Source organism: Salmo trutta, chromosome 15, assembly GCF_901001165.1.
Source record: "Salmo trutta chromosome 15, fSalTru1.1, whole genome shotgun sequence".
Classification (NCBI taxonomy): Eukaryota; Metazoa; Chordata; class Actinopteri; order Salmoniformes; family Salmonidae; genus Salmo; species Salmo trutta.
Genome location: NC_042971.1, coordinates 57,405,885 through 57,419,847, shown reverse-complemented (window position 1 = coordinate 57,419,847; position 13,963 = coordinate 57,405,885). Strand labels below are relative to the sequence as shown.

The 13,963-nt window shown below is 46.1% G+C and overlaps 1 protein-coding gene across 4 annotated transcripts in view; it reads right to left on the bottom strand.

Moving 5' to 3' along the window:
- Positions 1-13,963, bottom strand: part of LOC115149432 (tyrosine-protein kinase JAK2) — an 81,777-nt gene that overhangs the window by 13,857 nt on the left and 53,957 nt on the right. For all 4 annotated transcript variants that reach the window (XM_029692277.1, XM_029692279.1, XM_029692278.1 and 1 more), the window contains 9 exons: positions 11,379-11,502; positions 11,034-11,145; positions 7,745-7,890; positions 5,372-5,663; positions 4,972-5,091; positions 4,554-4,711; positions 1,924-2,035; positions 1,520-1,706; positions 349-473 (listed from right to left, as the gene is read on the bottom strand). In XM_029692277.1, coding sequence (XP_029548137.1) covers positions 349-473; positions 1,520-1,706; positions 1,924-2,035; positions 4,554-4,711; positions 4,972-5,091; positions 5,372-5,663; positions 7,745-7,890; positions 11,034-11,145; positions 11,379-11,502 — 1,376 coding nt within the window. The remainder of the gene's footprint in view (positions 1-348; positions 474-1,519; positions 1,707-1,923; positions 2,036-4,553; positions 4,712-4,971; positions 5,092-5,371; positions 5,664-7,744; positions 7,891-11,033; positions 11,146-11,378; positions 11,503-13,963) is intronic.

The following is a 13,963-nucleotide window of genomic DNA, read 5'->3' as shown; positions in this document are numbered from 1 at the left end:
TGTATATTTTATATTTTATTAACCTACATTATTCATATCATAGTTGAGATCTCATGCCACCATTTCACCTGAACCAGTTAAGGAGCGACAATTCAGTCTCCGATTGAAGTCCTCTATCGTGTGTGTGTGAGTGGCAATATCAGCAGGTACATGCAGGTGTATGTGACCGTGTCACAGGTGAAAGAGGTCATTACACCATAATAGGAATGGATGTTAACTGACCTTTCAGTCATGGTGTATGTGACCGTGTCACAGGTTAAAGAGGTCATTACACCATAATAGGAATGGATGTTAACTGACCTTTCAGTCATGGGAGAAGGAGAGTGAGTGACAGAGAGGTAATCTTACGATGACAAGATCCTCCTTGCGTATCTTGTGGAAGACCATCTGGCTGATGTTGTGTCTGTGCAGAGAGGGGGACAGGGGGACCTCAGCCCCCTGGTTACTGCGGCACACCAACAGGTTAGACTTGTCTGCAGACACAGGGAACCCAGACCAGGACGTTAAGTGAGCTAGGAGCACATCATCTAGTCCTCTTTATGGGTCGTATTCATTAGGGCATACCGCAGCAAAAAAGGTTTTAAACGCTAAACAAAAACAAGTCGGACAAGTTCTGGTAGACCCTGAACAGAGAGTGCAATGCTGTCAACAAGGCAAAGGGTAGCTACTTTGCAAAACCTCAAATATAAAATATATTTTGATTTGTTTAACACTTTTTTGGTTACTACATGATTCCATATGTGTTATTTCATAGTTTTGATGTCTTCACTATTATTCTACAATGTAGAAAATAGTACAAATGAAAGAAAAACCCTTGAATGAGTAGGTGTGTCCAAACGTTTGACTGGTACTGTATGGGACACAACATAATGTTATGTACAGTACATGTGACGTGGGGTCGACGCAGCTCACAGGCCTTGTCCAACTGTTTCTGTTGTGTTTGACTATAGACAAAGGAATGGAACATCATGGTGAACATACGTGACCAAAATAAACCCTCTGGAACGCTATGGCCTACATGATCGTTTAACAAGAACTACAATACTTGTGCCACGTCTCCTTTTAAACGATAGTGCATTCTTTTTTGATATAGTTAACCTTTATTTAACTAGGCAAGTCAGTTGAGAACAAATTCTTATTTACAATGACGGCCTACCAGAAGGCCTCCCACGGGGACGGGGGCTGGGATTAAAATAAATTATATAAATATAGGACAAAACACACATCATGACAAGAGGGACAACACTACATAAAGAGAGACCTAAGACAACAACATAGCATGACAGCGACACAAGACAACACAGCATGACAGCAACACAACATGGCAATAACATGGTAGCAACACAACAACATTGTTTATCAAACTACTGTGAGAATATAGACTTTGTGTTGAGTGTGGCTGGAGAGCTGACGTCAGCCCACATTGCTAATATCGGCCAAAGAAATGAAGTTGGCTAGTTTCTGATATTGTTATAAATCCCAAAACACAGCTATGACCCTTATTCCCTGACCACCTCACCTTTAGCTTTAGGCGGGCAGCACTTGGTGAACTGGAAGACGTGTCCGTCAGAGCGCAGAGCTTCTTTCTGGTAGCGGTGGAGCAGCTCCCTCAGAGAACCAAAACTCTTCTTGGCCCCAGAGAGGATGTAGTCTCCCTGGTCTGTCTTCACTATCTGGCAGTGCTTGTACTCAACTAGGCTGTCACACTGCAGGGGACACAGATCAGATATGCACCCTAACACTCCCTATTGGTCCTTACCCTTCAAAGTTTGTAGATTTCTAAGGTATTAGCAATATGGTGAAAGCTGCACCAGTACACCTGCATACCTATCCGGACCCTTTCAGATCTGGAAACTTTGAAGGGTCTGGACTAAACTCACTTAGCACCATGTCTTTCAACAACCTGTATGGTATGGTACTCACGCCCACTACAAAAGACAGGAAGTATTTGTTGTAGTCCTTAGGGCTGCTACGGAGGATGTACAGACCCTTCTGATTCCCAGACCGCCGCAGCTTACTGATAGCAAAGTCCATCCTGAGGAGAGAGAGACAGTATGGTCAGTCATGGTCGTACTGTGCTTGTATATGTACAAGTTAGTGATGAGAGGGTCGACGAGGTTATATCAGCGGGACAAACGGGTTTAGGGTCATGACATTTTGTATGGATGAAGGGCGTGTTGAATAAAATCAAAACAATTTCTTTAAAAATGCATAAATGTGCAATTTATATCTATAGGCTACATTACATTATTTTAGGCTCTCTGTCATTAGTGCGTAAGCCTAAACTTTAGAGGCTAACTGTACGTTCACCAAATAGCCTACACGCCAATCCCCAAATAGTCTACACGCCAATCCCCAAATAGCCTACACGCCAATCCCCAAATAGTCTACACGCCAATCCCCAAATAGTCTACACGCCAATCCCCAAATAGACTACACGCCAATCCCCAAATAGCCTACACGCCAATCCCCAAATAGCCTACACGCCAATCCCCAAATAGACTACACACTAATCACCAAATAGTCTACACGCCAATCCCCAAATAGTCTACACGCCAATCCCCAAATAGTCTACACGCCAATCCCCAAATAGCCTACACGCCAATCACCAAATAGCCTACACGCCAATCCTCAAATAGACTACACGCCAATCCCCAAATGCTTTTGGGAACGGGCAGAAAAAGTTAAACGCAAAAAGTACAATGTCGGAGTTTATTTCAATAAGAGAAAAGCTGTGAAATGTAGAGTTGAAAATAAAGAGAAGGGAGGACCAGAAAGTAATGTTTGGGAAAGATTTGATGAAGTGGTAAAAGAGGATGATAACAGTTTTATGTGTGATGATTGTGAGGCGCTATACAAATTCAACAGTCACAAGATCGCACTTCAAATAGGCCGATGACACGTCAAGGGAACTGTAGACTACTGTTCAGATGGGTAAAATGGAAACTGAAATCTGGACACTGACTGTAGGTCTATAACCTCTCACATAGCCTTAATATGAACTCTCGTTGAATGAAGCTGTTCTTGCAGTGCCTGAGTGGAAACACGTTGCCGTTTTGCGTCCTGATGTTCTATGCTGTCTGCTTCGTGTTGTTTTGTAAATATATTCCGTTAATAGTTCACTACAGTTTATTGAAACGTACCAGCTGCCTTACTTGTCCTCTTTCTTTGCATTTCTTGCACTAAAATGATACACCAAATGTAGGCTAAATTATTACTGGGGAACAGGAGTAGAGAAATATGATTTATTTCAGTATCTTGAGAGAACATGAATGGTCAGTTAGATACCGTCTGTAGAGGTGCTATATTTATCAGCATCATAAAAGCTGATAGTTTTTCAACCACATTAAATATGCATCCAAGCTGAACTGAAATCTTATCAGAAACATGTTGGGTCGTTTACACAGCTTCCTATTTCCGTACAACCGATCAATCTGATGTCATTTGGATGTTTTGCACTGAAAGTCTTTCCTGTTTTTTCCCCTACAGGTCCCTAAACGTCTTCGCTCTGAGAAACAAGCAGAGATGACAGAAAACTTTACCAATGTCAACTAGATTGAAGCATTCATTTTATCGATTTGACATTCTGGTGGGTAAAGGCGTCAGCATGCTTCAGTTTGGCTAGTGCCTAGCCGAGCAAGTGTGCTCGCATACTCCCTTAAAAGACCTTCCCTTGAAAAAATTGAAAAAGCGGCAATAATACGGTTTCTCCATTTTGAAACACGGTAGCCAGTAGACACTTCCTCAAAATAGTCAGAATAAATCTATGATAACTCAATCTGTCATTAACTTCAATGTTTTTGCCGAAGAGATCTTAAATGCGCAATTTTTACATCTAATTAAGACGCTTGGTGCAGTATTTCTCAATGAAAAAATGTGCATTAAAATGAGTCGTCTCTCGTTGAATGACAACAAATACTTTATTGAAGAATCCCTACTGTTGACCAATCACTGAAGAAGGGGCGTAGACTTCAGCTCCGAACTTCGGCTTGCCTCCAGAAAAATGTGTGCCCGAACAGCTGAAAAAAAACGCTAACCGAAGTCCAAAACAAACAAAAACGTCCTAAAATGTTATAATATATACACAAAATGTTATAATATATACACAAACTCTACCGAACTGTTTTGGCTGGGAAGCATGCGGACACCTAAAGGGTAGATTTAGTCTTCTAGGGCATCATATAATGACAGAAGAGACGCTGCATGTATCTAATTATATACAAGTTGACTAACAAATAGAATTTCCAACAATTTGTAAGGCTAAGCAGAAACATATCTAACATATCAGGCAAATCAAGTCCTGCACCCCCTATCAAATCGTTACGCCGTCTCCGACAAGCCTACCGTTGTGCATTTTCTATATTAGCGGGTTAGGGTATAGGCCTCAGATTGTCACGTTATCACATATAGGCAGGGCGGTTGGTTGCAGATGGGTTATTAGCAATAGCGGGCGGGTGAACAAACCTGCTGAGCCGCACACCCCTAGTACACGTGTCTATGTGTGTGTGGATGTTCTTGTGTTTGTACAGTATATGTGCCTAGTCTAGACTTACGAGACTGGACCATGGCAGTAACTCTGAATGGCCTCCAGCAGCCTAGGGGGCGCCACCTCTTTACACAGGAAGTGGTGAGCGTCTGCTATGAGCCGGTAGTAGCCATCCACCAAAGACACAAAGGACAGAGCCTCCGACAGGGAACGGAACTCCAGCTCCTGTGTAGCAGAGAGAGATGGACGAGGATATGAGAGATTAATCAGTTCTCTGTTACACATAATACATGAGAAATCTTCCTGTTCTGATCTAACATAACAGTTGGGCTGAGTCCAAAATGTCACCCTGTTCCCCCTACAAAGTGCACTTGGCCCTATGGCCCTGCTCAAAAGTAGTGCACTATATAGGAAATAGCTTGTCATTTCAGACACAAATGATGTCCTTATCCCTGTCTGAGTTGAGGTTAGCAGAGTCATCGTACCAGAGTCTGACTGTCCTGTCTGTTGATGGTGACGATGCGACTCTCGATAGAGCCATCCTTGTTGGCTTGTTTGATGCTGATGTCAATAACTTCAGGGAAATCACAGTACGTCTGGAAACCCTATAGAGAGAGAGAGTAAGAGTAGTAGCAGCCATCCTGAATGCACAACCGCTTCAAAACATCCTTTCTCTGACATTATTACAGGAGACTATTTGAACACGTGACTAACTCTAGCCCCTTTGTGGTTGTCTCAACTGGTCATATGTGCTTTCAGAAAACAGAAAGAAAAGGAGAAGACGAGAAGAAAAAATTCTAAAGAAAAATACGAGGAGAACAAGGAACAAGAATAAAAAGGAAGCGAAAGTGAAAGAAGAGAAGAGAACGCTACTCCTCCCCCTACCTTGTCTGCCTCCTTATCCTCCTCCCGGGACCACTGGATGCCGTTGTTTCCTGTGACGACGATGGTGACCTCTCCTTCCAAGGACTCGGTGACACGGAAGCACTCCGAGTAGAAGGCTGGGTGCAGCGTCTCCAGGTTCACCAGGTATTTGAGCTTGAGGTCACGAGCCGTGGCTTTACACTGGCTGAACTGCTGGATGAACTTCCTGAAGCGATGGCGGATCCTCTTCCGGGTCACAAAGTGGTACTCTTGGATATGGGCACGCATATTCTTGGGCAGGAACGACTTATAGCTGAGGAGGGAAGGTGAAAGGATTGGTTTAGTTACATACTAGTATCAATAGCAGCAAAGAGCAGAATTATGTGAAACAACAAACACAATACAGGTTTTAAGAACATGGGCTGTGGTGGATTGGAGTGAGGTGGGTGGGGTGGATTGGAGTGAGGTGGGTGGGGGTGGATTGGATTGAGGTGGGTGGGGTGGATTGGAGTGAGGTGGGTGGGGTGGATTGGAGTGAGGTGGGGTGGGGGTGGATTGGATTGGAGTGAGGTGGGTGGGGTGGATTGGAGTGACGTGGGTGGGGTGGATTGGAGTGAGGTGGGTGGGTGGGGTGGATTGGAGTGAGGTGGGTGGGGTGGATTGGAGTGACGTGGGTGGGGTGGATTGGAGTGAGGTGGGTGGGTGGGGGTGGATTGGAGTGAGGTGGGTGGGGTGGATTGGATTGAGGTGGGTGGGGTGGATTGGAGTGAGGTGGGGTGGGGGTGGATTGGATTGGAGTGAGGTGGGGTGGATTGGAGTGACGTGGGTGGGGTGGATTGGAGTGAGGTGGGGTGGGGGTGGATTGGAGTGAGGTGGGGTGGGGGTGGATTGGAGTGAGGTGGGTGGGTGGGGGTGGATTGGAGTGAGGTGGGTGGGGTGGATTGGAGTGAGGTGGGTGGGGTGGATTGGAGTGAGGTGGGGTGGGTGGGGGTGGATTGGAGTGAGGTGAGGTGGATTGGAGTGAGGTGGGTGGGGGTGGATTGGAGTGAGGTGGGTGGGGTGGATTGGATTGGAGTGAGGTGGGTGGGGGTGGATTGGAGTGAGGTGGGGTGGATTGGAGTGAGGTGGGTGGGGGTGGATTGGAGTGAGGTGGGTGGGGTGGATTGGATTGGAGTGAGGTGGGTGGGGGTGGATTGGAGTGAGGTGGGTGGGGTGGATTGGAGTGAGGTGGGTGGGTGGGGGTGGATTGGAGTGAGGTGAGGTGGATTGGAGTGAGGTGGGTGGGGGTGGATTGGAGTGAGGTGGGTGGGGTGGATTGGATTGGAGTGAGGTGGGTGGGGGTGGATTGGAGTGAGGTGGGTGGGGTGGATTGGAGTGAGGTGGGTGGGTGGGGGTGGATTGGAGTGAGGTGAGGTGGATTGGAGTGAGGTGGGTGGGGGTGGATTGGAGTGAGGTGGGTGGGGTGGATTGGAGTGAGGTGGGTGGGTGGGGGTGGATTGGAGTGAGGTGAGGTGGATTGGAGTGAGGTGGGTGGGGGTGGATTGGAGTGACGTGGGTGGGGTGGGGGTGGATTGGAGTGAGGTGGGTGGGGGTGGATTGGAGTGAGGTGGGTGGGGGTGGATTGGAGTGAGGTGGGTGGGGTGGGGGTGGATTGGAGTGAGGTGGGGTGGATTGGAGTGAGGTGGGTGGGGTGGATTGGAGTGAGGTGAGTGGGTGGGGTGGATTGGAGTGAGGTGGGTGGGTGGGGTGGATTGGAGTGAGGTGGGTGGGTGGGGTGGATTGGAGTGAGGTGGGTGGGTGGGGTGGATTGGAGTGAGGTGGGTGGGTGGGGTGGATTGGAGTGAGGTGGGTGGGTGGGGTGGATTGGAGTGAGGTGGGGTGGATTGGAGTGAGGTGGGGTGGATTGGAGTGAGGTGGGTGGGTGGGGTGGATTGGAGTGAGGTGATTTGTTTAACACTTTTTTGCTCACTACATGATTCCATACGTGTTATTTCATAGTTTTGATGTCTTCACTGTTATTCTACAATATAGAAAATAGTAAAAATAAAGAAAAACCCTTGAATGAGAGGTGTTCTAAAACTTTTGACCGGTAGTGTACACATATCAGATATTATTGCCCACTACAATATCATATGCCAAAACATGATTTGTATTGAACCCTGATTGTGAAGTGTATGAACAGTACAACTCAGCGGTTGAAGGGGATCTAGGGATGGATTTCAGACAGGACACCGCCCAGGGTTAACATCCCTTCTTTACTGACCGCAGGGAAGGGTCTGCATTCCACCTGGTTTGACCGTTGTGTACACATCGCTTTGTGACCAAACGGTTTTCAGCTCTGACTGTTTCTTCTAGGTTCAACATGCTCCATCTTCCTCCTACCAGACTACTCACCTGGTGTCGTTATAGATGTCCACAGGAGACTGGCTACTCTCCTTAGCCATCCTCATCATGTCCAACACAGCCATGCCAAGACACTCCTCCTGGGCCTCATGGTTCACTGGGAAAATCACCCAGCTATGCACAAAGTCACTACGCCACTGAGAAAGAGAGAGAAAGAGAAAGAGAGAGAGAGAGAGAGGCTAACGTTAACATATGACAGACAGCCACAGCAGACTGGCAGACACCCCAAACATATCACATGGCTGTTAAGGCATGAGGCAGTTGTTATACACCCCTATCTGTGGCATGCCTCGGGTCTCTGTGGCATGCCTCGGGTCTCTGTGGCATGCCTCGGGTCTCTGTGGCTTGCCTCGGGTCTCTGTGGCATGTCCCAAGTGGCACCCTAAATAGGGTAGTCTAAACAAATCGGACCTTCGGCAACACAGTGACTACGGTCTCAGTTCAATGATGCACTCGTGGAATAGAGGAACTATGTCCCTACATCAATGCCTACGTGCAGTATAACTGAATCACTACAATAGCAAGACGGAGATCACTGAGGTTATTTTTTTAAACTAGACCTTAGTCCCCGTGTTGCCTGGGTTGAGTTTTCCAGACTACATTTTCTGCACTACTTTTGACCAGAGCCCTATGGGCCGTGGTCTAAAGTAGTGCACTAGAGCCTTATGGGCCCTGGTCTAAAGTAGTGCACTAGAGCCCTATGGGCCGTGGTCTAAAGTAGTGCACCAGAGCCCTATGGGCCGTGGTCTAAAGTAGTGCACTAGAGCCTTATGGGCCCTGGTCTAAAGTAGTGCACTAGAGCCCTATGGGCCGTGGTCTAAAGTAGTGCACCAGAGCCCTATGGGCCGTGGTCTAAAGTAGTGCACTAGAGCCTTATGGGCCCTGGTCTAAAGTAGTGCACTAGAGCCCTATGGGACATGGTCTAAAGTAGTGCACAATATTGGGAATAGGGTGCCATTTAGGACGCACACTTTGTCTGTTCATGCTGGCTAAGGAAGAGGCCCCCACAGGCAGGGTTACAACCTAACTGGGGAGAAAAGACTGCCTGTGTGTTTGAGGAGATCCATTTAACCAAGGCAGGATGCAGGAACAACCACTTCATTACATAATGATTAGTTATGCTATTAAGACGCAAGGTGATTTGCAGTTCAGTGATTCCGATTGCAATGTTGTCCATCTCAAACACGTACACTCTGCATCCCTCGTCTTCCTGACTGCACCACCACTTCTTTTCTTAGTGTTTGCCTCTGTGCTGCACCAAAAGCCATAGGGATCTTAGTGTTTGCCTCTGTGCTGCACCAAAAGCGATAGGGATCTTAGTGTTTGCCTCTGTGCTGCACCAAAAGCGATAGGGATCTTAGTGTTTGCCTCTGTGCTGCACCAAAAGCGATAGGGATCTTAGTGTTTGCCTCTGTGCTGCACCAAAAGCGATAGGGATCTTAGTGTTTGCCTCTGTGCTGCACCAAAAGCGATAGGGATCTTAGTGTTTGCCTCTGTGCTGCACCAAAAGCGATAGGGATCTTAGTGTTTGCCTCTGTGCTGCACCAAAAGCGATAGGGATCTTAGTGTTTGCCTCTGTGCTGCACCAAAAGCCATAGGGATCTTAGTGTTTGCCTCTGTGCTGCACCAAAAGCGATAGGGATCTTAGTGTTTGCCTCTGTGCTGCACCAAAAGCGATAGGGATCTTAGTGTTTGCCTCTGTGCTGCACCAAAAGCGATAGGGATCTTAGTGTTTGCCTCTGTGCTGCACCAAAAGCGATAGGGATCTTAGTGTTTGCCTCTGTGCTGCACCAAAAGCGATAGGGATCTTAGTGTTTGCCTCTGTGCTGCACCAAAAGCGATAGGGACCTTAGTGTTTGTGAGCTGTAGAATTGGCCAGTCCAGTTGAACTTGTATTCTCTCTGTGGATAAACATCAAGTGAAACCACAAGAGACATCGGCTTCGGCGATACGAACACCACATCAGCAGACTAGATCGTCTTGAGGGACATAACCCACATTTCCAAGAATAGAAACTAAAGAAAAAGTATTCTTTTTTTTATGTGGAAACAAGGTACCTCAGTTCTCAGAACTGTGGAATAAAGTCAACACTGCTTTCCTCACAGCAACCCAGTGCCTCTATAGACTTAAAGGGGCCATCCACCATTGAAACAATAAACTAAGGGGTCCTCCCCCAGCCTGTGTTTTGGTAAAAAGCTGAGGGATGTGCCTGGAGAAATGTAACCACTCTTAAATTCATAAACGGAGGTATTGATGCAAGGACTGACCATCCAAAATATCAAAATTATAGTTATAAGCAGTTATATACAGTGTTCATTTACATTTTCAATCTTTACAAATATTGAAGTAAAACAAGCTTGTATTTCAGGTTGTGATGGGGTATTACAGTTGAACTAAGCTCATAAAGGCATTTATAAGTTATGCTCTTTAAAACGACAGCAGGACCTGGCATAGTAACTAACGTATACAGGGTAATCTCTCCCACACAGTGTGTTCTGTGACAATGTGAATGTGAAGATAAAAACTGAAAGGACACCACAGTCCACACAGACATTCTAAAAACACGCACGTACACACAAAAACACGCCCTACCAGCCACAGCTTTCACCACTGCCTCACCCTCCCAACACTACTTCCCCTTTTCTTCAGCATACGTACAGACACACACACACACACACACACACACACGGGTAGATTAGGCAGTTATTTACACCACACAGACTTTACAGCTTCGCTGATTGGTGATTGGTTTAAAGAAACCAGTCGCCCAAAATTGATTGTGCTTGGCATTATGGTCTCACCAGCTGGCTCTCTCTCTCTAGCAATTGAGCCCGGGGATCAGGTTACTTAATACTTCAGGTTAATGTAAGGCATCTGGTGGCTTTACAGGTAGGCCATTTTAGGGGAGCCTGTAGCATACATGTTAGACTAGAGCCCATATTTACAAATCAACTCAGAGTAGAAGTGCTCATTCATTTTATTTATTTATTTAACTAGTCAGTTAAGAACAAATTATTATTTTCAAATGACGGCCTAGAAACAGTGGGTTAACTGCCTTGTTCAGGGGCAGAACAACAGATTTGTACCTTGTCAGCTCGGGGATTCGAACTTGCAACCTTTCGGTTACTAGTCCAACACTCTAACCACTAGGCTACGCTGCCGCCCCAATTTCTTATGATCTTTAAGGCAAAGCTGATCCAAGATCAGCAGGTCTACACTCTTCAATTTCACACTACCAGACAGAAAACATTCCTGGTAAAAAATATAGTCCAAGACTAACCTGAGCGAAGAGGTAGGACATGACAGTATCGTCAAACACTGGGCTGTCCATTCCCTTGTTGACTCCATAGCGGAGGGAACAGGAGCCTCCATACCAGCCAGGGAAGTAGTACCTGGGGGGGGGGGGGGGGGGGGGGCGCAGAAATGGAGAAGAAACAGGAAGAGGAGAGAAGATAGACTATATAGAAGACAAGAACATTGTGTCTAATACTACTTCTGTACAATGATACTTTAATTAAACATCATTGCATATTTCACACTTTAATTACTTCATATTTTTAATAGCATATCTAACTGTTTCCTTTTCAACAGAAAAATGAAAACTCGTCCCCTGACCACATCCCACCTCACTCTGAAGAGGAGACTGTCATTTGCTGATTGGTGGAGTTTGAGGATGTGATTGGGTGGGAACCAGATGCGGTCGCTCTCCCTCATCAGGCCAAACAGGCTGCAATACAACGGTGACAGGCCTGGGAGACAGGAGAGAACAGAATACCAACAACATTAACAACAAACACATCCATAGGGATAAGCAGAGCCATATGTAACCGTAGTAGTTAGTGTGTCAGCCCTGAGATTGGAAGGTTGGTGGTTTGATCCCCCGTCAAGTCATACCAAAGACAACAAAATTGGGACCTGATGCCTCTATGCTTGGAACTTTAGTATTTAGGAGATGGATTAGGGGTAAGGCCCTGCGATAGACTAGCGTCCTGTCCAGGGGGTGTCTCACCCTACAGAAATGGGTGGCAGAGCAATGGACATTAGACCGGTGGAAATCTGTCCCTTTGTCCAAATTTGAGAATTTTGGTTATAACCGCCACGTCTTTGTGAGATGCAGAGTAGGTGAACAGATGATCTCTGCAAGTGTACTTCCCACCGTGAAGCATGGAGGAGGAGGTGTGATGGTGCTTTGCTGGTGACACTGTCGGTTATTTATTTAGAATTCAAGGCACACTTAACCATCATGGCTACCACAGCATTCTGCAGCGATACACCATCCCATCTGATTTGCACTTAATGGGACCATCATTTGTTTTTCAACAGGACAACGACCCAAAACACACTCCAGTATGTGTAAGGGCTATTTGACCAAGAAGGAGAGTGATGGAGTGCTGCATCAGATGATCTGGCCTCCACAATCCCCTGACCTCAACCCAATTGAGATGAGTTGGACCGCTGAGTTAAGGAAAAGCAGCCAACAAGTGCTTAGCATATGTGGGAACTCCTTCAAGACTGTTGGAAAAGCATTCCTCATTATGACCTTTAAGGCAAAGCCAATCCTAGATCAGCACTCTTACCCATGCACAAACACACAGGTGGTTATGGTCAACTGGTCCCTGTAAGAGGGTTGGGGTTGTGAGGGTTTAGAGTTTGGGATTTGAAGCTTGAGGCGAGGCATTTCAGTGGATAGTATTGGGCCTCAGTCAGCTGTGCTCTGGTCTGGGCTCTGGGAGTGAAATCAGCCTGAGCTGGGCTCTGGGAGTGAAATCTGATTAACTTGCCAAAAGGCACCTACTGTATGAAATGTCACTCTTCTCAGCATGGAAATAGCGTTGTAAAATGGTGTAGAAAGGTGCCATTTCAGGAACATTAAACACACTAGCCATTTGAACAGCTTTAAAGTTATAAATAGATGTATGTTTTTCCCACGTATGTAGACCTATAGCGTCGGGCTGCAATGTGTCCACAGGGGCAGCAGGTAGCCTAGTGGTTAGAGCGTTGGACCAGTAACCGAAAGGTTGGTGGATCGAATCCCCGAGCTGACAAGGTAACAATTTGTCGTTCTGCCCCTGAACAAGACAGGTCTTGTTCATAGGCCGTCATTGTAAAGAATAATTTGTTCATAACTAACTTGCCTGGTAAAATACAAAAATTGAAAATGTATGTATTTACACTACCGTTCAAATGTTTGGGGTCACTTACAAATGTCCTTGTTTTCCATGAAAACATAGGTGAAATTAGTTGCAAAATGAATAGGAAATATAAACAACGATTTTTTATTGAAATGGCGTCCTTTCGTCAAAGAATCCTTAATTTGCAGCAATTACAGGCTTGCAGACTTTGGCATTTTAGTTGTCAATTTGTTGAGGTAATCTGAAGAGATTTCACCCCATGCTTCCTGAAGCACCTCCCACAAGTTGGATTGGCACTTAGGTCAAGCTGCTCCCACAACAGCTCAATAGGGTTGAGATCCGGTGACTGTGCTGGCCACTCCATTATAGACAGAATACCAGCTGACTGCTTCTTCCCTAAATAGTTCTTGCATAGTTTGGAGCTGTGCTTTGGGTCATTGTCCTGTTGTAGGAGGAAATTGGCTCCAATTAAGCGCCGTCCACAGGGTATGGCATGGCATTGCAAAAGGGAGTGATCGCCTTCCTTCTTCAAGATCCCTTTTACCCTGTACAAATCTCCCACTTTACCACCGCCAAAGCACCTCCAGACCATCAAATTGCCTCCACCATGCTTGACAGATGGCATCAAGCACTCCTCCAGCACCTTTCCATTTTTTCTGCGTCTCACGAATGTTCTTTGTGGTACAAACACCTCAAACTTAGATTCGTCTGTCCCAAACACTTTTTTCCAATCTTCCTCTGTCCAGTGTCTCTGTTCTTTTGCCCATCTTAATCTTTCCTTTTTATTGGCCAGTCTGAGATATGGCTTTTTCTTTTCAACTCTGCCTAGAAGGCCAGCATCCTGGAGTCACCTCTTCACTGTTGACGTTGAGACTGGTGTTTTGCAGGTACTATTTAATGAAGCTGCCAGTTGAGAAGTTGTTAGGAGTCTTTCTCAAACTAGACACTAATGTACTTGTCCTCTTGGTGAGGTGTGCACCTGGGCCTCCCACTCCTCTTTCTATTCTGGTTAGAGCAGGTTTGCGCTGTTCTGTGAAGGGTGTAGCACACAGCTTTGTACAAGATCTTCAGTTTCTTG